A 24,602-nucleotide genomic window follows, 5' to 3' on the forward strand; every position below is an offset into this window, starting at 1 on the left:
GTCAAAGTTCAACTGGCTGCTATTTCCAAGTATCATGTTGGCCTGCATGACAATAATATTATGTCTCATAGATTATGCAAGGCCTTTCTGAGAGGAGTTTTTCTCCTAAAACCACCTATAAAGCATCCTCCTCCGCAATGGGATCTAAACTTAATGTTAGCATCCTTGATTCTTCCTCCCTTCGAACCGTCTGCTTCATGTTCTTTGAAGTTATTGACCTGGAAAACTATATTTTTACTGGCTGTCACTTCTGCAAGAAGGGTTTCCGAGATTCAAGCTCTCTGCATTCGTTCCCCTTATTTGTTTTTTCATAAGGACAGGGTATCATTAAGAACTAACCCTTCCTTTCTCCCCAAAGTCGTCTCAAACCAATATTAACCAATCTATAGATCTACCAGTCTTTTTCCCAAACTATTCCGACAGATCTGAACAGAAACTGCACTTTTTGGATGTCCATTGTCAGCTCAGGTACTATTTGCATAGAACTAAACAATTCAGAAAATCGGACCAATTATTTGTCTCCTATGCAGAAAACAGGATAGGTCTTCCAGTTTCTAAAGTGACCTTATCCAGATGGTTGACTTCCACCATTTCCTATGTGTACTCTCTCAGAGGCAAACAGCTATCTTCTAAACCAAAAGCACACTCAACCAGGAGTCTATCCACTTCTGCAGCTTTTCAGGATAGACTACCCATTGATACCATTTGTGCAGCAGCTACTTGGGCTACGCCTCATACCTTTGTCTCTCATTACAAGTTGGACTTGGCCTCCAGAGATAGGGCCAGTTTTGGTTCCACAGTTCTCAAGAGTCTGTTCCATTGAGCCACCCGGGATACAGGTGCTAGGGACGGTCCCATCCAGCAAGAATGAAGGCGAGATTGACAACTTAACATTTAGAAGTTATGTACCTACCATAACGTTCCATGTTAGTTGTCTTCTCTGCCTTCTTTCTTAAGGCTCCCTCCTTTCCCCTGGCCTGGACAGATCTTGAAGAGTTCCTATTAGGTTGTTTTCCTCCTGAGCCTTCATATGAGGACTTCTATTAGGAACTTGTGTTCCTAATTGTTAGGATAGTCTTTAGCAGGGTAGGTTAGCTACCAAACGAGATCTGAGGTAGTTCCGCCTTGCATCATGGGATATAGGGTTGCCTCGAGCTGGTAAAAGGAGTTCTCAAGCTAAAGCAAGTGCCGAGTCGGAGCCGAGGGTCGGCTCCGAACCCATCTAGCAAGAAAGAAGGCGAGAGAAGACAACTAACATGGAACGTTATGGTAGGTACATAACTTCTAATTTTGATTCCTTGGAGGCCTCTTGCAAGGCTGCTGTAACTGGATCTGTGCTATGAAGGCATGCTTGGCTCAGAGCAAACTCTGCCTGACCATGTTAAAGCAAAATTGTTGGATGCTCCTTTACAACAGGACCATCTCTTTGGTAATAAGGCTGAAGAAGTCTTAAAGATGGAAGATAAAGCTAAATCTATGCAAACTGTAAAAGATTTCTTACAAGTGCAACCTCCAAGATTTAGTAGGCACTGGCCTGGCTAAGAACTGGTCCTTTCCAGTCCCCTCGAGAGCCACTCAGGTCAAATCAAGACATTCCAAAGGCTCCAGGTTTCAGTCACAAGGAACTTTTAGAACAAAACAATGGGGTGCCTCCACCTCCAAATCTGGAGGCAACAAGGCACCTCCCTATGTTAAACAGTCTCAATGACTTACCTCTACAATCACCAAACGCTTACCTCTTAGCCACCTCTTTGGGGGGAAAACTAGCACTTCATGCACAAAACTGGCAACTTATTACCCAGGACAAATGGGTTTTAAATATAGTATCCCAGGGATACAGATTTCACTTCCACACATTGCTAATCCCAGACGGATAGCCATATCTGCCCGCAAATCAGTGAGCAGAGGCCCAGAAACAAGTTCTGTCCCTCATGAACATGGGGGCTATTCAACCAGTACCAGAAGAGGAAAAGGGACAAGGTTTCTATACCAGACTTTTCCTGGTACCCAGAAAAGACAAATCATGGCGTCCAATTCTGGACTTATCCACTCTAAACACATTTCTGGACATTCTAAAATTCAAGATGCTGACTCTTCAACAGTTACTGCCTGTGCTAGGCAAAGATGTCTGGTTGGTAACTCTAGACTTGAGGTTTACCTGCATATCCCAATCAGGGAATCTTGCAGAAGATACCTCCGCTTCAAAGGCTACTCGCATTACCAGTTCTCTGCACTGCCCTTTGGCTCATCTATTGCACCCAGGGTGTTCACAAAGTGGCTGGCACCAGTAATTGCATTTTGCAGGCAAAGAAATATTCAAATATATCCATACCTGGATGATTGTCTAATTCAGGCAGAAAACAAGGACATTCTTCTAAAGCATCTGGCGTTTGTAAAAAGGGTTCCAACTTGTCTAGGGTACACCATAAACTAAAAGAAATCACAACTGGTACCCTCTCAAAAAAATTACATTCCTGGGTGCAAGCTTGAATACAACTGCCCAGATGATTAACCTTACGCCAGAAAAGCAAATTCAATTGATGACTTACTTCAAACAGGTGGTCACAAAAACCCAGCTATCTGCAAGACAAATTCTACAGGCCTTGTGGTTCATGGCCTCTTGCATTCTTCTAATTCCTTATGCAAGACTGCATCTGAGGAAACTTCAGTGGTACTTAAAAAGTTTATGGAGTCAACATTGTCACAGCCTGGAAACCATGATTCCTGTTATACCTTGCCTGCAGCTAGAGTTCCTATGGTGGACAGAGGCCTGCCACCAAAACAAGGGGCTGCCATTCACTCCACCCCCTGCCGCCCAAACTTTAAAAACAGACGCATCAGACTGTGCTTGGGGGGCTCATCTGGCAGGGAAGTGCATTCAGGGCAAATGGAGCCCAAATCAAATGCACCTACATATCAATCAGAAAGAGATGCTAGCTGTACAGAATGCTCTGACAGCCTTCAAGGAGTACCTTCATCCCAGGACAACTAATGATAGACAACACCACAGTTATGTGGTACATAAACAAGCAGGGGGGTATACATTCCTACCCCCTTTGCAGACTAGCCATGGCATTGTGGAACATAGCCTTGACCTTTCAGATTCAGCTACAAGCTCAATTCCTGCCAGGAAAGCTAAATACTCTGGTAGATGAACTAAACAGAAATCTTATGGACCCACATGAATGGAAATTGGAACCACAAGTTTTCAGCATGTTGACATGCAAATGGGGGAACCCAGGCATAGATCTTTTTGCCTCACCCCAGAACTATCAGTTGGACAAATTCTGCACAAGAATGCGTCACAAAAAAGCTTGGAAAGTGGATGCTCCATCATTCAGCTGGAAAAACCTGTCAGTCTATGCCTTTCCCCCTCTGCCTCTGCTCTCCAAAGTGCTACTAAAAGTCAAACGGGACAAACCAAAAATTATTCTGATTGCTCCAGACTGGCCTCGCCAACACTGGCACCCACTCCTGCGCAATGTGTCACACCTTCGTCCGTAGCACCTGCCTCAGACACCTTACCTACTGTCTCAGCAGAACTACCAAATTCTGCACACTCCGCTCCAAACTTTGAATCTTGCAGCGTGGCTAATCAACTAATTTCACCCTTGGCATCCCTCAGCAGGCCAGTGATGGATGTCATTTTGGAGGCTAGATGGCCTAGTACTAGAAAATCTTATGCTGACAAATGGAAAATATTCTGTACCTGGAACCAGTCACAAGGAATAAGCACAGCAATGCCCAATATTCCTCAGATTCTGCAATACTTAACTGAGATGCTTCAGAAGGGCCTATCTTTTTCTTCCGTAAAAATCCATGCCTCTGCAATTTCAGCTCATTACAACACGGAACCTCCCCTCTTCTCTCATCCTCTGCTAAACCAGTATCTCAGAGGGGCCAAAAATTTAAGACCTCCCAGGAGAGCACCAACTCCTGCATGGGACCTCAATTTTGTTTTGGAAAAACTCACTCTCCCTCCTTTTGAGCCAGCCGCTACTGCAGACCTAAAATTTCTCTTATGGAAAACAGCTTTCCTTTTAGCAGTCACTTCAGCTAGAAGGATCTCAGAATTACAGGCTCTTATGGCAGTGGAGCCTTTCTTTATTTTTTTATCCGGACAGGGTGGCTCTCACGACCAATCCATCTTTCATGCCTTAGGTGGTATCCAGTGTGGCTCTTAATCAGACCATTCATCTGCCAACTTTCTTCCCCAATCCACAGACCAAGGGTGAGCGACTTCTGCATTCATTGGATGTACACAGACAACTTAGATTCTACTTAAACAGGACAAAATCTCTAAGAAAATCTGAGCAACTATTGTTGGCATTTGCTGCAGGACCAGAGGAAAAAACTATTTCAAAGCAGACTATTTCCAAATGGATAAGCCATTGCATTCGTTTTTGCTACACGCACCATGGTAAACCTATCCCCAAGGGGATCAGGTCTCATTCTGCCAGGGCTGCATCTACTTCTGCAGCTTTTCTCAGAGGGGTTCCTACTAGAGACATTCTAGATGCTGCTACCTGGAGCACAGTTCATATGTTCACCAAACATTACCATTTACCTATCTTCTCTAAATCCAGAGCTGGCTTTGCCACTGCTGGTCCTGCAGGGCCTTCTAGCTGCTCCTAATGCTTTATAAATCCATCCTCCCAACCATAGCTTTGGGGTTCTACCCAAATGTAATGACTGCAGCAGTGAAACACGAAGAACATAGTACAGTCGTGTACACTTACCAGAAATGTAGATGTTCAAGTGTATTCACTGTTGAAGTTCTGGTTATCCACCCTCCAGACCCTTGTTTTTCTCTTACTGTACCTCTCCTTTCTTTATATATATATATATATATATATATATATATATATATATATATATATATATTTATGGATTCACTTCATAACACAAACTTCAAAATACTGAAAATGACAAAACTTCATAATACTGAAGACCAAAATACTGAAAGCTCAAAATACTGAATACTCAAAATACTGAAACTCAAAATACTGAAAACACATATTATGCGTAAACTCAGCTTAAACAACATAAATCATAACAATTTCTACCAAATATGCAGGGCAAGCTTCTGCACCCTCACACCCCTGCTAATTATATATCTACTCCAAGATTGCACTTAACTACACTATGTGCAATCTTGGAGTTGATATATGTATTAGCAGGGGGTGTGGGGGGTGCAGGGGGGCCTGCCCCCCTGCATATATTTGGTAGAAATTGTTATGATTTATGTTGTTTAAGCTGAGTTTACACATAATATGTGTTTTCAGTATTTTGAGTTTCAGTATTTTGAGTATTCAGTATTTTGGTTTCAGTGTTTTGAGTTTCAGTATTTTGATATTTCAATGTTATGAAGTGAATCCATATATATATATATATATATATATATATATATATATATATATATATATCCCCATTTGGGGGGGCAACTGACATCTGGGGCAAGAAAAACTGATGTAATGGCATCGGCTGCATGTTTTATACCCCTGACGTCATGGAAGAAGGGACAGCAACTGACGCAGGACCCAAGACTTTGTTAATCAGGCCGACTGAGGACAACCTGCCAGCAGATTACCCAAATGTAATGACTGCAACAGTGAATACACTCGAACATCTACATTTATGGTAAGTGTACACAACTGTACTTTCTCAAGTGCCCGGTCGGCCGTCTCCTGAAATTTTCGTTTTTGAGTTTCAGACCCGAAGTCTTCAAAAAAGATAAGTACCCCATTGTGGATTCTTTTTCTTGCTCTAAACCGATGTTGGTAAAAGTTAACAATTGTCTTACCTGTGGAAAGCAAATAACTCAGAGATTTTCATTCATACTGCATCCCCCCTGTCTAGGTCCAGACCCACACTGTCAGTTTTGCACCTTGTTCAACACCTGAACAATTCGTCGGGCTATTTTTGCAGCGAATTACTTTCGTACTCCATCTGTGTACTCCGAAATGGCTTTGTCATCCGGCTACCAATCTTCCGAAAAAATGTAAGGATAAAGACAGAGATGGACCGCATAGGTCCATAACTGCCGACGATGCTTCACAGCCCCTGATACCCGCTACATCAGATTCAAAGGCCTCTACTGAGACCCATTTGGAGTCCGGTATTCCACGAGATGCTTCTTTGACTACGGAACCTGCGGATGTCTCTACCTTGGATGGGTCTGTAGCCGCTGTGCAGGCGCAGTCTTCTGAGGGTGTTTTCAGACCTACAGACAGGCACAGTCTTCTGAGGGTGTATTCAGGCCTACAGACATTCATATTAAACAGACGCCATTGATTTCATCCAGGCCAAAAACTTGCACTATGCCTAGTAAACCGACGACCAAACCGCATGCTCAGGCCCATAGGCCTAAAAAACAAATGCTTAGAATGGATGAAGACCTTATTACCTTAATTAGAGGAAGCCAGCCTTCCCCCTCTAAGAGACCTAGAACTGAATTTCTTTCTGATTCTTCTGATCAGGAATCTAATTTTTCTGCTCCTTCTGATTACCAGGATTTGCCCTTATCTACTTATCAGGATTTTGATGAAGAGGATTCGATTCCCTCTGCCTCCCCTCCAGAAGATCTTCCTTTCGGTGAAATCTTGCATACTGTTAGGGAGCATTTCCGCTGGGAAAGCCATAATTACTCCGAGTCCAAAAAGAGAGTTAGGGAATTCTTACTCCTGCCTCAACACAGGCCTTTAGCTGTCCCTCCTGTTCTGGACATTGTAGATGATGCTTTCTTGGAATCTAGCCTTACCCCAGACACTTTACCTCCAGCTCCCAGAAAACCTGACGGGTACTACAAAAGTACCTGACTCTCATAAGTTCCTTTACAAGAATCCTTCTGCGGATCCAGAGACCATTTCCCAAGGACCAAAAGGCATTAAGGCTACTTCTGCCAAAAGTCCTACCCCTTCTGATTCTAGAGCCTTAGACAGATTGGGTAAGAAGGTATACATTTCTGGTACTTTGGCAATTAGGGCTTTAAATTGCCAGTTTCATATGTTAAAGTATCAGCAGTATATTATGGGACTACTTAAACAGAAAATGATGTTGATTCCTGACTGTGCTGAACACAAAGATTTGCAAGATTTAATGCATTCTGCAGAACAAGTTGGTAAACATACTTTGCAATGTGGTTTTGACACTTTAGAAGCATCTTGCAGGGCTGCTGTCACTGGGTCTGAACTTAGAAGGCATTCTTGGCTTAAGGAACAAAACCTGCCAGATCATGTTAAAGCTAAATTACTGGATGCGCTCTTAAACCAAGACCGCCTTTTTGGCAACAAAGAAAAAGAAGTCCTCAAAAGGATGGAGGAAAAAGCCAAGTCTATGCAAACTGTTAAAAGATTTCCTACAAGTAACAGCCTCCCAGATTCAGTAGGCATTGGCCTTCAAAGAACTGGTCCTTTCCAGGCCTTCAGTCCAAACCCAGGAACAGCAGAGCACCTAGGCTACAGTCTGTCTATGCAGAGACTTAAGCAGTGGAGGGCTCCCACTTCCAAAGCAGGGAGTAGTAAGCCACCCCCCTACAGAAAAAATGGCACAATGACTTAACCTTAACCATTCCAAGCCCTGCTCAACTACCTGCTCCCTTAGGAGGAAAGCTCGCCCTGCATGCAAAAAACTGGGAACTCATTACCCAGGACAAATGGGTTTTGAACGTAGTCTCCCAAGGATACAAATTCCACTACCAACCCCAAATGGTTGGCCAGACCTATCCCCAAAATCAGTGGATGGAGGCCCAACAGCAGTTTTTCTCTCTCCTCATTATTAGGGCTATCCAACCTGTCCCAGCAGAACAAAGGGGACAAGGTTTTTATTCAAGACTTTTTTTGGTACCCAGAAAAGACCACTCCTGGCGTCCTGTCCTGGACCTCTCTATTCTCAACAACTTTCTGGTGGTTTCAAAATGCTAAGCTTCTTCCTCTGTTAGCCAAGGATACCTGGCTGGCAACCCTAGACCTAAAGGAAGCTTACCTGCACATCCCAGTAAGGGAATCCTGCAGGAAATCCCTACGCTTCAGGGCAGGCTCCGTGCACTATCAGTTCTCTGCACTTCCCTTTGGCTTATCTACTGCACCCAGGGTATTCACAAAGTGTCTAGCTCCAGCCATTGCATTTTGCAGGCAGAGAAATATTCAGATGTACCCGTACTTGGACAATGGTCTGTTTCAGGCAGAAAACCAGGACTTGCTATTACAACACCTGGCATTCGTAAAGAAACTTCTAACCTCACTGGGGTACACAATCAATGAAAAGAAATCTCCCCTAAGTACCCTGCCAACAGATTGTGTTCCTGGGAGCAAGCTTGAACACAACTTCCTAGATGGCCTTCCTCACTCCAGAGAAACAAGTTTATTTGACAACCTACTTCAAACTATTGGCAACAAAACCCAGCTGTCTGCAAGGAAAATACTGCAAGCCTTGGTGTTCATGGCCGCTGCTAATTCCATATGCAAGACTGCATATGAGGAAACTCCGATGGTATCTAAAAAGCCGATGGTGTCAACATTATCAGGACCTGGAAACAATGATTTCTATCATTCCTTGTATGAAGACAGAGTTCATTTGGTGGCAGAAGCCTGCTACCACAACAAGGGACTCACTTTCACTCTACCCCTTGCCGCCCGAACCCTAACAACAGACGCATCAGACTATGCATGGGGGACTCACATGGCAGGGCAGTGCATTCAGGGCAAATGGAACCCGAGGCAGATGCACCTGCATATCAATCGGAAAGAAATGTTAGCTGTACAGAATGCAATGACTGCCTTCAAAGACCATATTCTTGCAGGACAACTATTGATAAATACAGGCAACACCATAGTTATGTGGTTCATAAACAAGTAGGGGGAACCCACTTGTACCCTCTCTGCAGATTAGCCATGGCTCTGTGGAGCACAGCGTTGAGCTGCCAAGTACATCTACAAGCTCAATTCCTGCCAGGCAAACTAAATTCACTGGCAAATGACTTAAGAAAAAATCGCATGGACCCACATGAATGGAAACTAGATCCAAAAATATTCAACCTCTTAAGGAACAAATGGGGGACCCCAGAGGTAGACCTGTTTCCCTCCCCCCAGAACTACCAACCAGATGTTCATCGTGCATACAGCTGCAGTCATAACAGATGGGTTCTCCTGCCGTCAGGCGGGTCCTCGGTCGGCCGAATTCCAAAGTCTAGGTCCGGCGTTGGTTGTCGTCGCTTCTTCCCTGACGTCAGTGTGACAGGGGTATAAAGGAACCAGCCGACACCATTTTCTTCAGTCTTTCTTGCCGCGCGGTGCCCAAAGCAGAAGCAGTTCGCAAGTGCCGGTCGGCCAGCTCCTGAAATTACGAAAATTTTGAAACCGAAGTCTTCTTGAAAGCCAAGTACCCCGTTGGGGAAACATTTCTTGCCTCAGACCGATGTCAGACCAAATTAATAATTGTATTTCATGTGGGAAGCAAATACCGTATAAGGATTTCCATTCCCTCTGTATTCCTTGTTTAGGCCCAGACCACAACGTCTCGGTCTGTCGCTTTTGTGCTACATTCAACAAGCGCACCATTAAGCGTCGGGTGGAGTTCGCCCAGCATTATTTTGGCAAAACATTTAACTATATTATGTCATCGGATATGCCAACTCCAGTTTTGTCTAAAAAGCGCAAAGATAAGGACCGACACACGAGGTCCGCGGCCTCTACCGACACCACGCCAAAGCCGACTACACGTGGTCCGGTTCTCAGTGAGGCGCCTACGCAGCCGCTGACTACCGACGACACTTCATCGGCGGTGTCTCCTGTGCCCGAGGTCGCAGGCTCCTCTGCCCACACCCCGACTACAGATACCGAAGCCACTCTTGGCATTGAATCTCAAAATGTGGACAGGTCTACCTCCTCTCAAGGTGTCTTCAGACCTTCCTTTTCTTTTTCCATCAAGGCTTTCACTAAGTCTAAAGCAGCCATGCATTCTAAGAGACAAGCTACACAGGGCCCATCTCCAGGCCCCATGCCTAAAAAACAGATGCTTAAAATGGCTGAGGATTTAATTACTCTTATCAGGGGTTCTCAACCCCCTCCACTCTGGGCCTTTAGTCCGGAGGAAGAATCCCCCTCCTCTGATCAGGGCTCCATTATTTCAGAGCACTCTGATGATCAGGAACATTCTTACTCCCCTTTTGAAGACTCTGATGCAGAGGAGTCCATTCCTTCTGTATCCCCCCTCAGAGGATTACTCATTTGGGGAAACTTTGCATACCTTAAGGGAACACTTCCACTGGGAAGGCCAAGATTATTCAGATTCCAAGAAAAGACTAAGGGAATTTCTCTTGCTACATCAGCACAGGCCTCTGGCTATACCTCCTGTCTTGGACATCCTAGATGATGTCTACTCGGAGGCCTGCCTTAACCCGGATTCTCTACCTCCAGCCCCAGTTAAGCCTGACGGGTACTACAGGGTTCCTGACTCACACCAATTTCTATACAAAAGCCATGCTGCTGACCCAGAAACCATCTCTCAGGGCCCCAAGGGAATTAAGGCCTCCACTGCTAAAAATCCATTACCTTCCGAGAGAGATTCCAGAATCTTAGAAAGGTGGGGAAAAAAGGTATATACCTCGGCTACCTTCACCATGAGGGCATTAAACTGTCAGTTCCATATGCTAAAATACCAACAGTTTTTGTTATCACAATTGAAAAGTAAAATGTCACAACCTGAACAACCAGACTTGAAGGAGTTGCAGGATTTGATGCATAGTGCAGAACAAGTGGGTAAGCATACCTTACAATGTGGTTTTGATGCTCTAGAGGCCTCATGTAGAGCTGCTGTTACAGGATCAGTCATACGTAGACATGCCTGGCTCAAGGAACAAACCTTACCAGATCATGTCAAAGCAAAATTACTAGATGCCTCTCTACAAAAGGATGTATTATTTGGTGCTAATGCTGAGGAGGTATTAAGGAAAATGGAGGAAAAGGCTAAATCAATGCAAACTGTGAAAGATTTTCTACAGGTACAACCCCCACGTTTCAGTAGAAATTGGCCTCCAAAAATTGGTCCTTTCCAGCCACGGACAGACCCCAAAGAGGTAGATACAGGCGCCCGAGGGGCAGAGGACAATCCCAAGGATCGTTTAAAGGCAGACAATGGCAAGCTCCTACACAAAGAGGTGGTGAGGATAACTCGCAACCATTCAGAAAGCAAGCCCAATGACTTTCCCCTTTGCATGCCAAGCAAGACTCAAATGGCAGCACCCTTAGGAGGAAGACTGGCATTATTTTCAAAAAATTGGTATATTGTCACAAAAGACAAATGGATTCTGGACATTATAAACAGAGGCTACAGATTCCATTTTCACACCCTTCCAAAAATGAGAGGCATGCCAAACCTGCCACACAATCAAAGGGCAGAGGCACAAAGGCAAATTACAGATCTCATAGACATGAAAGCTATTCAAGAGGTACCTACGCACGAACAAGGTCAAGGTTTTTATTCCAGACTATTCCTGGTACCAAGGAAGGGAAAAGATTGGAGACCTATTTTGGACCTATCCATCCTAAACACATTTCTTCTCGTACCAAAATTCAAGATGCTCACTCTGCAGCAGCTTCTTCCCATGCTGGGCAAGGAGTCTTGGCTGGTAACATTGGACCTCAAGGAGGCATACCTGCATGTCCCAATCAGACAAAATTGCAGAAAATACCTCAGATTTCTTGCAGGTTCAACCCATTATCAATTCTCTGCATTGCCCTTTGGCTTATCTACTGTGCCCAGAGTATTCACAAAATGCCTGGCATCAGTAATTGCCTACTGCAGACTTCAAGGGATACAAATATACCCCTATTTGGACGACTGCCTGATCCAAGCAGACAGCAAGCACATTCTTCTGAAACATCTGGCTTATGTAATAATGTTGTTGAACTCTCTGGGATACACAGTCAACAAAAAGAAATCAAGACTAATACCCTCTCGGAAGATAATTTTCCTGGGTGCCAACTTGGACACAAACACCCAGATGGCCTACCTCACGCCAGAGAAGCAGGGGCAACAAACTCAATACTTCAGAGCACTAGCAAATTGCACCAGGCTAACTGCAAGGAAAATCCTGCAGGCTCTGGGATTCATGGCATCTTGCATCTTACTAATCCCATGTGCAAAGCTGCATATGAGGAAACTTCAATGGTACCTGAAAAACCTATGGTCTCAACACAGCCACAGTTTGGAAACAATAATACCACTAATTCCATGTCTTCAAAAGGAATTTCTGTGGTGGGCTCAAGCATGCCAAACAAACACAGGTCTTCCATTCAGCAAGCCTCAAGCAAATCAAGTCATCACAACAGACGCCTCGGACTACGCCTGGGGGGCGCACATGACAGATCGGTGCATTCAGGGCAAATGGTCCCAAAAAGAAAAGCACCTTCACATCAATCAAAAGGAAATGCTAGCAGTAATAAACGCTATTATAGCTTTCAAAGACCTTCTGCAACCAGGTCAACTATTGGTAAGAACGGACAACATCACAGTTACGTGGTACATAAACAAACAGGGAGGAACACATTCATACCCCCTATGCAGACTGGCCATGTCACTTTGGAACATGGCCATGGACTTACAAATCGAACTACAAGCAAAGTACTTGCCAGGCAAGGAAAACACGCTGGCAGACAACCTAAGCAGAAATATGACAGATCCACACGAGTGGAAGTTGCATCCAAAAGTTTTTACAGAGATAATCCAAGCATGGGGAAGGCCAGACATAGATCTCTTTGCCTCCCACAAAAATCACCAATTGACAAAATTCTGCTCAAGCATTTTCCACCCAAAGGCCTGGAGAGTGGGCGCTCTCTCTTTCAGTTGGACATCAATGACAGTTTATGCTTTCCCACCTCTTTCTCTGCTGCCCAAAGTTCTATTGAAAACCAGAGCAGACGGACCAAAGATGATTCTCATTGCTCCAGACTGGCCAAGACAACACTGGTACCCACTCCTGAGGAGCCTGACGCATTCCCCACCATGGACCCTGCCTCTAATGCCTCTTCTCCTGACTCAGCACAGTTTCAAAACTCTTCACAGCCAGCTAAAAACACTCAATCTAGCCGCATGGAAGATTCCGTAGCATCACAGCAGACCCTACTCTCCAAGGAGGTGCAGGATGTCATTTTGGAGGCCAGAAGGCCGTCAACTAGAAAAGCTTACTCCGCAAAATGGAAACGGTTTTGTGTCTGGAATGAGAAAAAGGGCCAGGATCCTGGAAAACTGAATCTACCTCAAATACTACAGTATCTAGCTGAGCTGCTAAGCAGTGGACTTTTTCTCCTCCATCAAAATCCATGCCTCAACCATTTCTGCAGAATACAACACTCATCCACCCTTATTCTCTCACCCTCTCTTAAGACAGTTCCTCAGAGGGGCTAAGAATCTAAAACCCCCAAGGAAACAACCAATACCTGCTTGTGATCTCAATTTCATTCTGGAAAAACTGACCTTGCCTCCCTTTGAGCCAGCTGCCTCATCAGATTTGCAATATTTGTCCTGGAAAACAGCTTTCCTTCTGGCTATTACCTCAGCTCGTAGAGTTTCAGAACTACAAGCTCTCATGGCTGTGCAGCCTTTTATCATCTTCCATCAGGACAGAGTTTCCTTGCGAACCAATCCGTCCTTTATGCCAAAAGTGGTATCCAGGGTAGCTTTGAATCAGGCCATACACTTACCTACCTTTTATCCTAATCCTCAAAACAAAGGGGAGAGATTACTACATTCTTTGGACATCCACAGACAACTGCGTTATTATTTGGACAGAACAAAGCTTTTCAGAAAATTGGAACAGCTCTTTGTGTCCTATGCTACAGGAGCTCAAGGAAAGCCAATTTCCAAACAGACAGTCTCAAAATGGATAGCCCACTGCATACGCTTTTGCTATTCTTTTCATGGCAAAACTGTACCTACAAGCATCAGATCTCACTCCACAAGGGCCACAGCTACCTCTGTAGCTTTCCTCAGAGGAGTTCCTACCAAAGATATTTTTCAAGCAGCCACTTGGAGTTCTGTGCATACCTTTTCCAAGCACTACCACCTACCATTATACTCCAAAACTAGAGCAGGCTTTGCCACTGCAGTCTTGCAGGGCATCCTGGCTCCTCCTAGTTCCACCTAGTGCCTACCACCCCTTCTTAGCTTTGGGATTCTACCCATCTGTTATGACTGCAGCTGTATGCACGATGAACATAGTACAGTTTTGTACCTACCATAAATGTAGATGTTCGAGTGCTAATAGAGCTGCAGTCTGGGTTTCCCTCCCTCCTTTCCCTCTTGGGACAGGCTTATTGGCTAACATCTCCTCATACAACCTGATTGGGGTATTCATTTATGGTGTAGTTGCTTGCAACTACTGTATTTTGATTATATTGCATTGCTTTATTACACAAATTTATGTATTGGCTTCCTTCTGGGGGCACCTGACATCTGGGGCAAGAAAAACTGAAGAAAATGGCGTTGGCTGGTTCCTTTATACCCCTGTCGCACTGACGTCAGGGAAGAAGCGACGACAACCGACGCCGGACCTAGACTTTGGAATTCGGCCGACCGAGGACCCGCCTGACTGCAGGAGAACCCATCTGTTATGACTGCAGCTGTATTATCACTCGAACATCTACATTTATGGTAGGTACAAAACTGTACTTTCTGCACAAGAACTCCCCACAGCCAAGCTTGGAAAGTGGATGCCCTGTCCTTTAACTGGGAAAGCCTCTCAGTTTATGCCTTTCCCCCTCTGCCTCTCCTCTCGAAGGTTCTACTAAAGATCAAACAAGACAAGCCAAGGACAATACTGATTGCACCACACTGGCCACGCCAGCACTGATAACCCCTCTTACGCAGTATGACACCGCTGCAACCATGGCTCTTGCCTTAGACCCCTTCTCTGCTGTCCCAACAGGTGGGCCAGATTCTGCACCCTCAGCTTCAAACCCTGAACCTTGCAGCCTGGCTAATTCCTTGAGCTCTCCTCTAGCATCACTCAATAAGCAGGTGCTGGATGTCATTCTGAAGACCAGGAGACCTAGTACTAGAAAATATTGTGCTGAAAAGTGGAAAAGATACTGTTCCTGGAGCCAGGCTCAGGGGACGGGCAAAACAGTGCCCACCTTACCTCATATTGTACAGTACTTAACAGAAATGCTCCACAAGGGCTTATCCTTTTCGTCAATTAAAATTCATGCCTCTGCCATTTCAGCACATTATAATACTGAGCCACCCCTCTTCTCTCACCCCTTGCTAAAACAATTCCTTAAGAGAGGCCAAAAATTAAGACCCTCCAGGAGACCCCCCACTCCAGCCTGGGACCTTAACTTTGTATTGGAAAATCTCACCCCCCCCCCCTTCCCTTTGAGCCAACTGCAACCGCGTAGTTGAAATTCCTTTCTTGGAAAACAGCCTTCCTTATAGACATCACTTCAGGAGAAAGAGTGTCTGAATTACAGGCCCTCATGGCAGTGGAACCCTTCATTATCTTCCATGCGGACAAGTTTTCCCTCAGAACTAATCCTTCCTTTATGCCCAAGGTGGTGTCTAGTGTGGCCTTAAAGCAGTCCATTCATTTGCCTACTTTTTCCCTAAGCCACAAAACAAAGGGGAACGAATACTGCACTCTCTGGATGTGCACATTCAACTTGGATTTTATTTGGACAGTACTAAGCCTCTCAGAAAATCTGAGCAGCTGCTAGTTGGCTTTGATGCAGGGGCAGAGGGGAAGACCATTTCAAAGCAAACCATTTCCAAATGGATAGCACATTGCATTCATTTCTGCTACAATCACCATGGAAAACCTACCCCAAAGGGGATAAGATCTTATTATTCCACCAGGGCTGTATCTACCTCTGTGGCTTTTCTCAGAGGAGTCCCTACCAGGGACATCCTAGAAGCTTCTACCTGGAGCTCTGTACATACCTTCATCAAGCATTACCACATGCCTATATTTTCTAAATCCAGGGCTGGTTTTGCCACTGCAGTCTTGCAGGGCTTAATAGCTGGTCCTAATGCTCTTTAACTTTCTCCTCCCTTCCTTAGCTTTGGGAATCAACCCAAATGTGATGACTGCAACAGTGAAACACACAGAACATAGTACAGTTGTGTACACTTACCATAAATTGTAGATGCTCGAGTGTATTCACTGTTGCAGTCCTGGCTACCCTCCCTCCAGCCCCCTGACTTCTCTTGGTTCTACCTTTCCTTCTTGTTTGTTATGTTTATTTTTTCTGGTGTATTTGCTTTTTGATGGGGGTGTACCATACCATATAATTGCTTTCTATTGTGAGGGCACCTGACATCTGGGGCAAGGAAAAACTGATGTAATAGCATTGGCTGCATGTTATATACCCCTAACGACCTGACATCATGGAAGAAGAGAGAGCATCCAACTCAGAAATCCAAAGACTTTTGTATTCAGGCTGGCTGAGGGCTACCTGCAGGCAGATAACCCAAATGTGATGACTGCAACAGTGGATACAGTACATTTATGGTAAGTGTACACAACTGTACTTTTTCACACTGGGAGAGGTAGAAACAAGCTTTTACTCATTATGCAGCCATCTTGGAAGTCCTGTACATCAGGTCCCATTTGATGCTAAATGAAACCTCTTGCGGTCCTAGTAATGCTCAACAAAACTGTACATAATTCCAAATTGTAGGCCCCCTTCTGTGTCCCCTGCTGAGCATGAAGTATATTTGAGCACCATTGGGGGAAAATAAAAACTATCAAACGTTAAATGTTACTCATGCGTGAGTATGACTACCCATGCATCTTTTGAAAAGAGTCATATACAGGAAATAATAAAAATGGACATTTATTAATTTTGTGAATTGGTGTTCTCTAGAAGTAGTAGTTCTCTTCTCAACCTTGTCCTTACCTATATATCCCCTGGCCATACCTCTCTGAGCTTGCGTGTCTCCTTGAAGTCAGACCTGTCATGCTGTTATCTTCTCCCTTACATCCAGTGTAGTAGACTTGAGTAACCCAGGTATATTTAGACAGTAATTTAAATCCAAGTGTCTGTTTATTGACAGTGTGATGTAATTTGGGATATAGTCTCAAAGTATCTCCTTTCCAGTATAATTGCATACGTTTCTGAATTCTGCTCTTGTTAATATCCATGTTTGAAACCGCTCTTTCCATCTGTCATTAGTATGATTGTAGGTTCAAAAATAAACCTCTGTAAAACTATATAACAGAGGAGGAAGCTGCTAGCTATTTGTAAGAAGTTCTCACACTCTTCAGCATGAAAATGACTTGAATATGACTATCAGAAGCCTTAAGTGTACCTTCAGGAAGTGAATGGCTAGCTTTGAACTTAAGGCTGCCGCTGCCAGCAAAGAACATCAGAAGGTCTTTTATTTAGTTTTGAAAACTCTGATATAATGCCCTGACTGCGGTGGTGGTGCTGCGGTAGCGTTGTTACCTCACAGTAAGATGTCCTGTTCAATTCTCAGCTAGAGCGTCTTCTGTGTGGAGGCATGTGTGAATGGGCGTACCTTCGTTGAAGGTTGTGCGTCACGGCCAGCAACTCTGCACGTAAAAATCTACTGCCAATCATTAGCGGACTGGAGTTCCGCTGTGGTGACCCCTAACCGGGAAAAGCCGAAAGATACAACAGCAACAACAACTGATCCAAGTTATCAAATTGCACCACATATTCTGATCCTGAAGCCATCACAAGCATTATCGCTGAAAAATTCGGGTTCTTCCTCTTTGCTTACTCAGCCACTGCCCACCCGTGCCATTCCCTGTAACTAACCCTCCTTTCAGGATCATTCTAGAACAGGTTTTGTCTGCAGTGTCAAAAGCTAAAAACACTATATCTGTTGGTCCTAACAACATCTCTGCTACCTCCTGGTAAGTGCAAGAAATGACCTAGCCCACTCCCTTCTGAACCTTTTCAAAGCCTCCCCACTGATTGCATCCCATAGGCTTGGAGAACTGCCACAGTGGTGTCACTGCATTATGGCTGTTCATCCCCAGATTATGGTAATTATAGACCCCTGTCTCACCAGTATCATTTGTAAGATATAGGAATGCATCATTGTTGAACTCATTAACTGTGACATAGGTGATATGTAGTCTTTTGATCCCAGAGGATTCAGAGCTGTTAAAACTGGTCATACCCTCACAGTCTACTTCACTCCTTTGAAAGGGATACTGAGGTTATGAATGAGGGTTAGTCCAGCCTCACTGCTTATGTGGTTTTGGCTAAGCCCTTTGACACCATTCAAGATGCAGGTATTTATTAACAAGGTAACCCAGCAAAATCCATCCCCTCCTGTCACACCCCTAGATCCAAGTCAGGCATTCAACAGTTTACCTATGGCTGTATGTCTGTGGGATGTGTGGGAAGCTGGACAGCACAGCAGACCTGACATGGACATAAGGCAGACATGCATCTACTCTACAGATGATATCCCAGCTGTAGTAAGCAGTTTTTTTTAAAGAAGTAAGAGAATGTGATGTCAGCTGTATAAAATAAAATTAGGTGCTGCTACTGATTCTTTCCTTCCCTGTCTGTGTGTGCATGTTGTTGTTAAAGAAATATTAACCCATTTAAAATGACTGTGTTTTTTATTATTGTATATTCCGATGTATGTCATGTTAAAACAGTGAGTGAGAAGGTCACACAAAAAACAATCAGTAAGTAACAACTAAATGAAGGCAAGCTGGAACTTCCAGTGAGTGACCTCTCAAACCTCTTGAATCGGAGGCACATGGAATATTTGCAAATGACCCTTATGAACACCAGGTGTTTCATTACAGCTTGACTGGAGTTTTCATTTAGTTGTTACTGAATGTATGTCATGTTGAAATTTGGGAAGTTACTGCTTTTCCTTATTATGTTTATCAGTGTATGAATATGCTGTTCTGTGTAACTTGACTTTGCATATGTATCTGCATATAAATGTCTTTGTTTTTTTTTACTGTGATAAAATCACTTGGGCTGTGCCTACAGTTGCTCCATTCACATCACACTACCCCAGTAAGCAAAGTTAAATAAGTTAAAGGGTTAAGAGTTTTTTTTTTAATTAACGATGTTTGCAGATGATATGCTGCTCCTGCATTCCAGTAGTGCTTTGACCTGAGACCATATTATTGGAAAATTTTAGTCAGTTATGCATCTGGTGTACGACTAATTAACTACTCATTGGGTGGCTTAATGGTTAAGGTGTTTGCCTTACAAACACAAGGTGCAGGGTTTGAGTCTCACAAGGGATAATTGTCTAAGGTTAAAATGGCTCACAAGGGCAGTTAGCTTAGTATTAATCTATGAAATTATCTCTAAATTAACTAACTGTAAGAAACTCAGTGTCATGGTCCTTGCTTCAACCTAGGAATTATCCACTGTTCCTCCGATTCTTTTAACAGATATTAATGGGAACAGAATACCCAGTGTTACTGAACAGAGGTACCTAGGCCTAATACTTAACCCTACCTTTTCCTTTACCACACACACAGATGTTATAACTAAAAGTATGCTGCAAGATCAGTTAACTCCTTTCACCTGCTGCTCAAAGGGCCATTGCTAAAATATTTTAATACCCAAACTCCAATATGGCCTTCCTTTTCTCATTATGCATTCAAACCACAGTGCTCCCAGAATATAGACTGCTGAGAATAAAATCGGTAGATTAATTGTATGAGCAGACCTCCAGGTACACCATTGGAATTTGCAAAAGAAAAAAAATTTCCAAATGGCTTTCAGTTTATAGGTAAGTATTGGGTTAAATGCCCTTGCAGCCATTTTAAGCCTAGCCAGTTTCCTTCCTAAGGTGAGAATCAAACCCTCTTCCTTGTGTCTGGGAGGTAAATGCTTTAACCGTTATGCCAACCCAAACCCCAGTGCTTCATAGGGCCACTTTTCTTGCAAATATTCTAATGTACAGGTTGCTAAAACACGGTCACTGCCCCCCTTTAAAGAGCAAAACTACTTTTACAGTAGCCAGGACAACAGTTTCACTCTAGTGTACACAGTCCTTTTAAAACTGCTGTAAGTCAGAGAGCCTTCTTTAGACTGGGACCTATTACATGAAACCCCTTGCATACTGACATCAAAATCTACAAACAAAAGCTTCAAAAGGTCACTTAAATAAAATCTCTGTACTGAATCGACCTGCAACTGCTACCATGACTATGTTTGGTAACTTACTATCCCATATCATGAATAATAGAAACTTTTCTCAGCTTCTTAATGTAACATCTTGAATGCAGATATTTCACATGTATCTAGTTTATGTATGATTGCACTGTGTTTTATGCAGGTTAGCTTGCATTTTATATATATATATATATATATATATATATATATATATATATTTTCTCAATTAACTCTATATCTGTCTGTATTAAGTTTTACTGTGTTCTGAATTTTGCTACTTTTTCATTTTGAAAGACTGTGATGTATTTTATGCCTTAAAACTCTGGTCAAGGCTGAAAAGGGTCACTAGACCAGTCCTCTTATCCGGTGAATTAATAATATCCTTCCACAATGGTTCAAAGTAGTCAATACTGTAGCATGGTAGAGAAAGCAGCCAGTTGTGGCATTGTTTTATTTTTCATTTAAAGGCTTTTTTCTGCTACACCCTGTGACTTGAACTGCAATGCTGGGGTTCAGAGTTTATATATGTTTACCATTTATTCACTTTGGGACTTGAACCCAAGATTGCCAGCATAAAGGACATCACTGCACTAGGCCAACAAGAGCCTTTGGACAGGTAGGTGTTAGTCTGTAAGACCATTATTCTTTCAGATAGCCATTATTTCTGAGGTGCACATCCATAGCTGCAAATGCAAAAGAGCTGGAGCTATTGCTGGTTACTTTTTCTTTAGGGTCTGCCCCAATCTCCCCATTGTGTTCACAGTTGTATATGATCCACCCTAACAGTCGAAGGTAAAACAATGACATTTTAAACAAAATACCATGTTTGAAGTGTTTGAATGTTCTTTTTTATAATTTTCCTTAAACAATTTCTGCTAGAAATTGGAACAACTAAATCAATTCCCAGACTTCAATAATTATTTGATATTTGTTTTGACCAAGTTAAAATCTGAAGGTAAGTAAATGTCTTTTTCGTCAAAAATTGTTGATAATTAGCTTTATGCATAGTTCATGCAGTTACTGAATAAGAATAAATTAATTGTATGTGTTATAGCTGAAACATATGCAGTGGTGTCATTAAATTTTGTCAGATGTCTCACAAGCATTGATGCTGCTTGGTATTCGCTGAGGCTTTGGTCAGGTGCTCTCCTCTGAAAAACAAACTTTAATGCATTCAAGTTTCGCAGCTGAAGAAAATACTCTGGTTAACTGAAGGGAAAAGTGTGATATTTAGTGAATTGTTGACTACAGTTTCTAATAGTTGGGCAACTTTAACTTCCTTTTGTGAAAATTTTATATATATATATATGTATGTGTGTGTGTGTGTGTGTGTATATATATATATATATATATATATATAGATATATATAGATATATAGATAGATATATAGATAGATATATATAAAAAGTGAAGTAGCACCAGCCATTGCAGGTAACGTAAGACATTACGGTGTCTTCAGTGACCGTAGCAGCTGACTTGGTTACTTTAATTCCCATTAACTGTTTTGAGATTGGAACTTTTAATTTTGCTTAATGAAAATGTTCTGTTTCAGTTTTTTTTTTTTTTTTTTTTTTTTGAGATGGTAGAGAAGGTTTTAAAAAAGGTTGGTGTTGACTGCATTCATATAGACATGCATTTAGAACACAGGTGCCTAGAAGGTTGCGCAGATTCTGTACCAGTTCCATTTGTAGTTCTCTAACACAGTAGTTAATAAGGTCCATGTCAGTTATATAAGGTCCATGTTAGTTATATAAACTAGTAGACTTAATGAAGCAAGAAGATTCTAATATGTTATTTAATGCAAGCAAAGCAGAGTATACTGTGATTCTCCCTCAAAGCAGGGGAGATGCATACATAATTAAAGACAGCCTTCTCTGACAGCAAACTGGTGCTAATACCGTTTGAAGTGCTTATTAGAAAGGTGAGTCCAAAGTGGGGTTCTCATTCAGTCTGTCATAACTAGACACATATGGACATGCTCTGCAAACTTTCTAGTCCTTTCCATGCCGACTGTATGTAGTTAGAAAGATGGTTCTTGATCATGTAAGTATGATCTGTTTCTTTTTCTTTTCTTGATGTATCAGCACTTGTGTGCAAACTGAAGAATGCCTGATATTTACCAGCTATACTGTGTGTCAGGCTGACTTGTAATTGAAGTTACTTCTTCTTTTGGCTGTTCCCATTAGGGGTCGCCACAATGGTTCCAGATCATCTGTTTCCATTTCTTCCCATCTCCTTCGGCCAGCAGTAGCCCAACTTCCACCAACACCCTGTTGGCTAACAATACTGGTGGCAGTCGTTGTTAACCCGGGCCTCGACAAATCCAGTATGGAAATCTGTATTGTCCGCATATGTCATTTGGCAAAAGTTTTATACCGGATGCCCTTCCTGACGTAACCTTCCCCATTTGTCTGGGCTTGGGACCAGCACAAAGAAATGCATTGGCTTATGCATCCCCAGTGGCTGGATTAGTATATATTAGAAATACAAACCCATACTCTCCATCCTCTGAATATGTAAAGGTTAAACATTTAAACAACAACAACATCCGAAGAGTAGGTGTTACTTAACATTGTTATACTGAGTTAAATTTAAGATGCATTGGACTTGAATAGTCATCTCACTTAATGTTTTTCAAAATCAGAAAATCAGATGTCAGAATGACATTTTATCAGACTACTAATTAAATATCTTTGTTATTCAGACATTTGTCAAAGGTCAAATATTACTCAGATTTGTACTAATGTAAGAACAGGATGTGTGCCCTCTGAAAAGATCTGCTTTATTTTGTCTGGTAATGTGCTAATGACAATTGTGTGTGACCATGGTTTTGATCTTGATTTACTTGACTGATCATAATTCAGTATTCATTTTAGTAAATGTCATAAACAAAATCAGGATCCTTACAATTCTGGAATAATCTGTATAAATGTATAGTAGGTCTTTTTGTTGTTAAATCAAGATGGTGTCAATGTTTTTTGATGAACTCTTTGTCTTTATTTTTATCCTTATGCACTTCAGTAAATCCATATACAGCTTGCATTTTCCATTTTTCTAGTGTATGATCCATTACTAAGTGATCTCCTACTGCTATCCTTACTCTGACATGCAAATTATGCCCTTTCACGGTTACTCCTTTAAGCAAAATCTGTAGTACCCTGACCGTGTTTTGGTTATTTTTTAGTAACCATTTGAAATGTCAGTACCTGCTAGGGAGAGTCTTGAAACTCGGATGACTGAATGGCTGAAAGATCGGATCTGTATACAGTAAGTCCAAGTTGTAATCTCTCAGCAATGTCCCCTTTTCTAAAAGGTATGGCAATCTTGGAGTTAGTACACGTAAAGTTTGGGGGTGGGTGGGGGGATGCAGGAGGGGCTTTCCCACCCCTGGAAAAATAAGTTTTAAAGAGAAAAGCGATCCCTGTTCTGTTTACACAGTCTTTTTTTAGCGTTTCCGTGCTTTGCATTTCGAGTGCTGATATTTCAATAGGGAGCCCTCATTTTGAAATGTCATGTGTCATAAATGTTAAATAATGTACATCATTAAGTAACTCTCACAATTTGTTCAGGTAATTATATAACTTGTCCTGATAAGTGTTGCACAAAAATCAAACTGTGACGCTGTTCAGTAAAAATCTGTGTTTGGTCATATACACGTAGTGGAAACTGTCTGGTGTTGTCCCAAACAAAATGTCATACTTTGAACATCAAAATAGTTGTTTATTTGTTAGAATTGTAATAATTTTATTTTGCTTGTAAATTTAGCATTATGTTAATAACACTGATACCCTTTTATTTAGAGAAAATATTGCTTAATCTGTTACAATGAATGAGTTGGTCTTGTATCACTGCAAGATAAACTATGACCACTAAAAGTATCCATTATTTTTGGCAACTGTCTGTCTTAGATACAGAGGCAGAAAATATTCTTTATGCCATCCTAACTTTGATGCATTGTTTAAGTAGTCTTACTTTTCTACCAAAACTAAGAAACCATAACAAAAAATAGTGACTCATTTTTCTCATATTAAAATGTGCATGTTAAGTAGGCCTAATTTGTCGGCTAAACCATTTGTGTGATATGCTGGTCATTTTCCTTTAGCAGTGCACTTAATTTTTGTTACTCATTTCTGGCCAGTTGTCTAATTTTGCTTTTCATTTTATTTCCTTCAACTTATGTTTTTTTTCTGTTTTGTATGTGGATGAGCATTTCCTGCCAACTTTTCTCAGTTCACTAAACTTGTAACTAGAACTGTTCTTGCATGCTCCCTCTAAAGGATTTAGGCAAATCCTTATAAAATATTTAGACGCAAATCTGCTTTACAAAAAAAAAAAATAGTAATTTGTCCCTTGTCGTTTCAAGAAAGTAATTATGTTCACATATTTTACATGTATATGTGTAAAATAATTTTATTTTTGATCAGTATACCAATTATTAGCAGTAATACCTTAATGCATTTAAAAATGTATCTGGAATT

The 24,602-nt window shown here is 42.2% G+C and overlaps 1 protein-coding gene across 1 annotated transcript in view; it reads left to right on the forward strand.

The window, feature by feature from the left end:
* TNPO1 (transportin 1) overlaps nucleotides 1-24,602 on the forward strand; it is a 3,819,238-nt gene that overhangs the window by 237,179 nt on the left and 3,557,457 nt on the right. Inside the window, exon 2 of the mRNA XM_044064437.1 lies at nucleotides 21,003-21,078. Coding sequence (XP_043920372.1) covers nucleotides 21,003-21,078 — 76 coding nt within the window. The remainder of the gene's footprint in view (nucleotides 1-21,002; nucleotides 21,079-24,602) is intronic.

This window comes from Protopterus annectens, chromosome 2.part2 (genome assembly GCF_019279795.1).
Source record: "Protopterus annectens isolate FY-2018-M chromosome 2.part2, PAN1.0, whole genome shotgun sequence".
Lineage (NCBI taxonomy): Eukaryota > Metazoa > Chordata > Ceratodontiformes > Protopteridae > Protopterus > Protopterus annectens.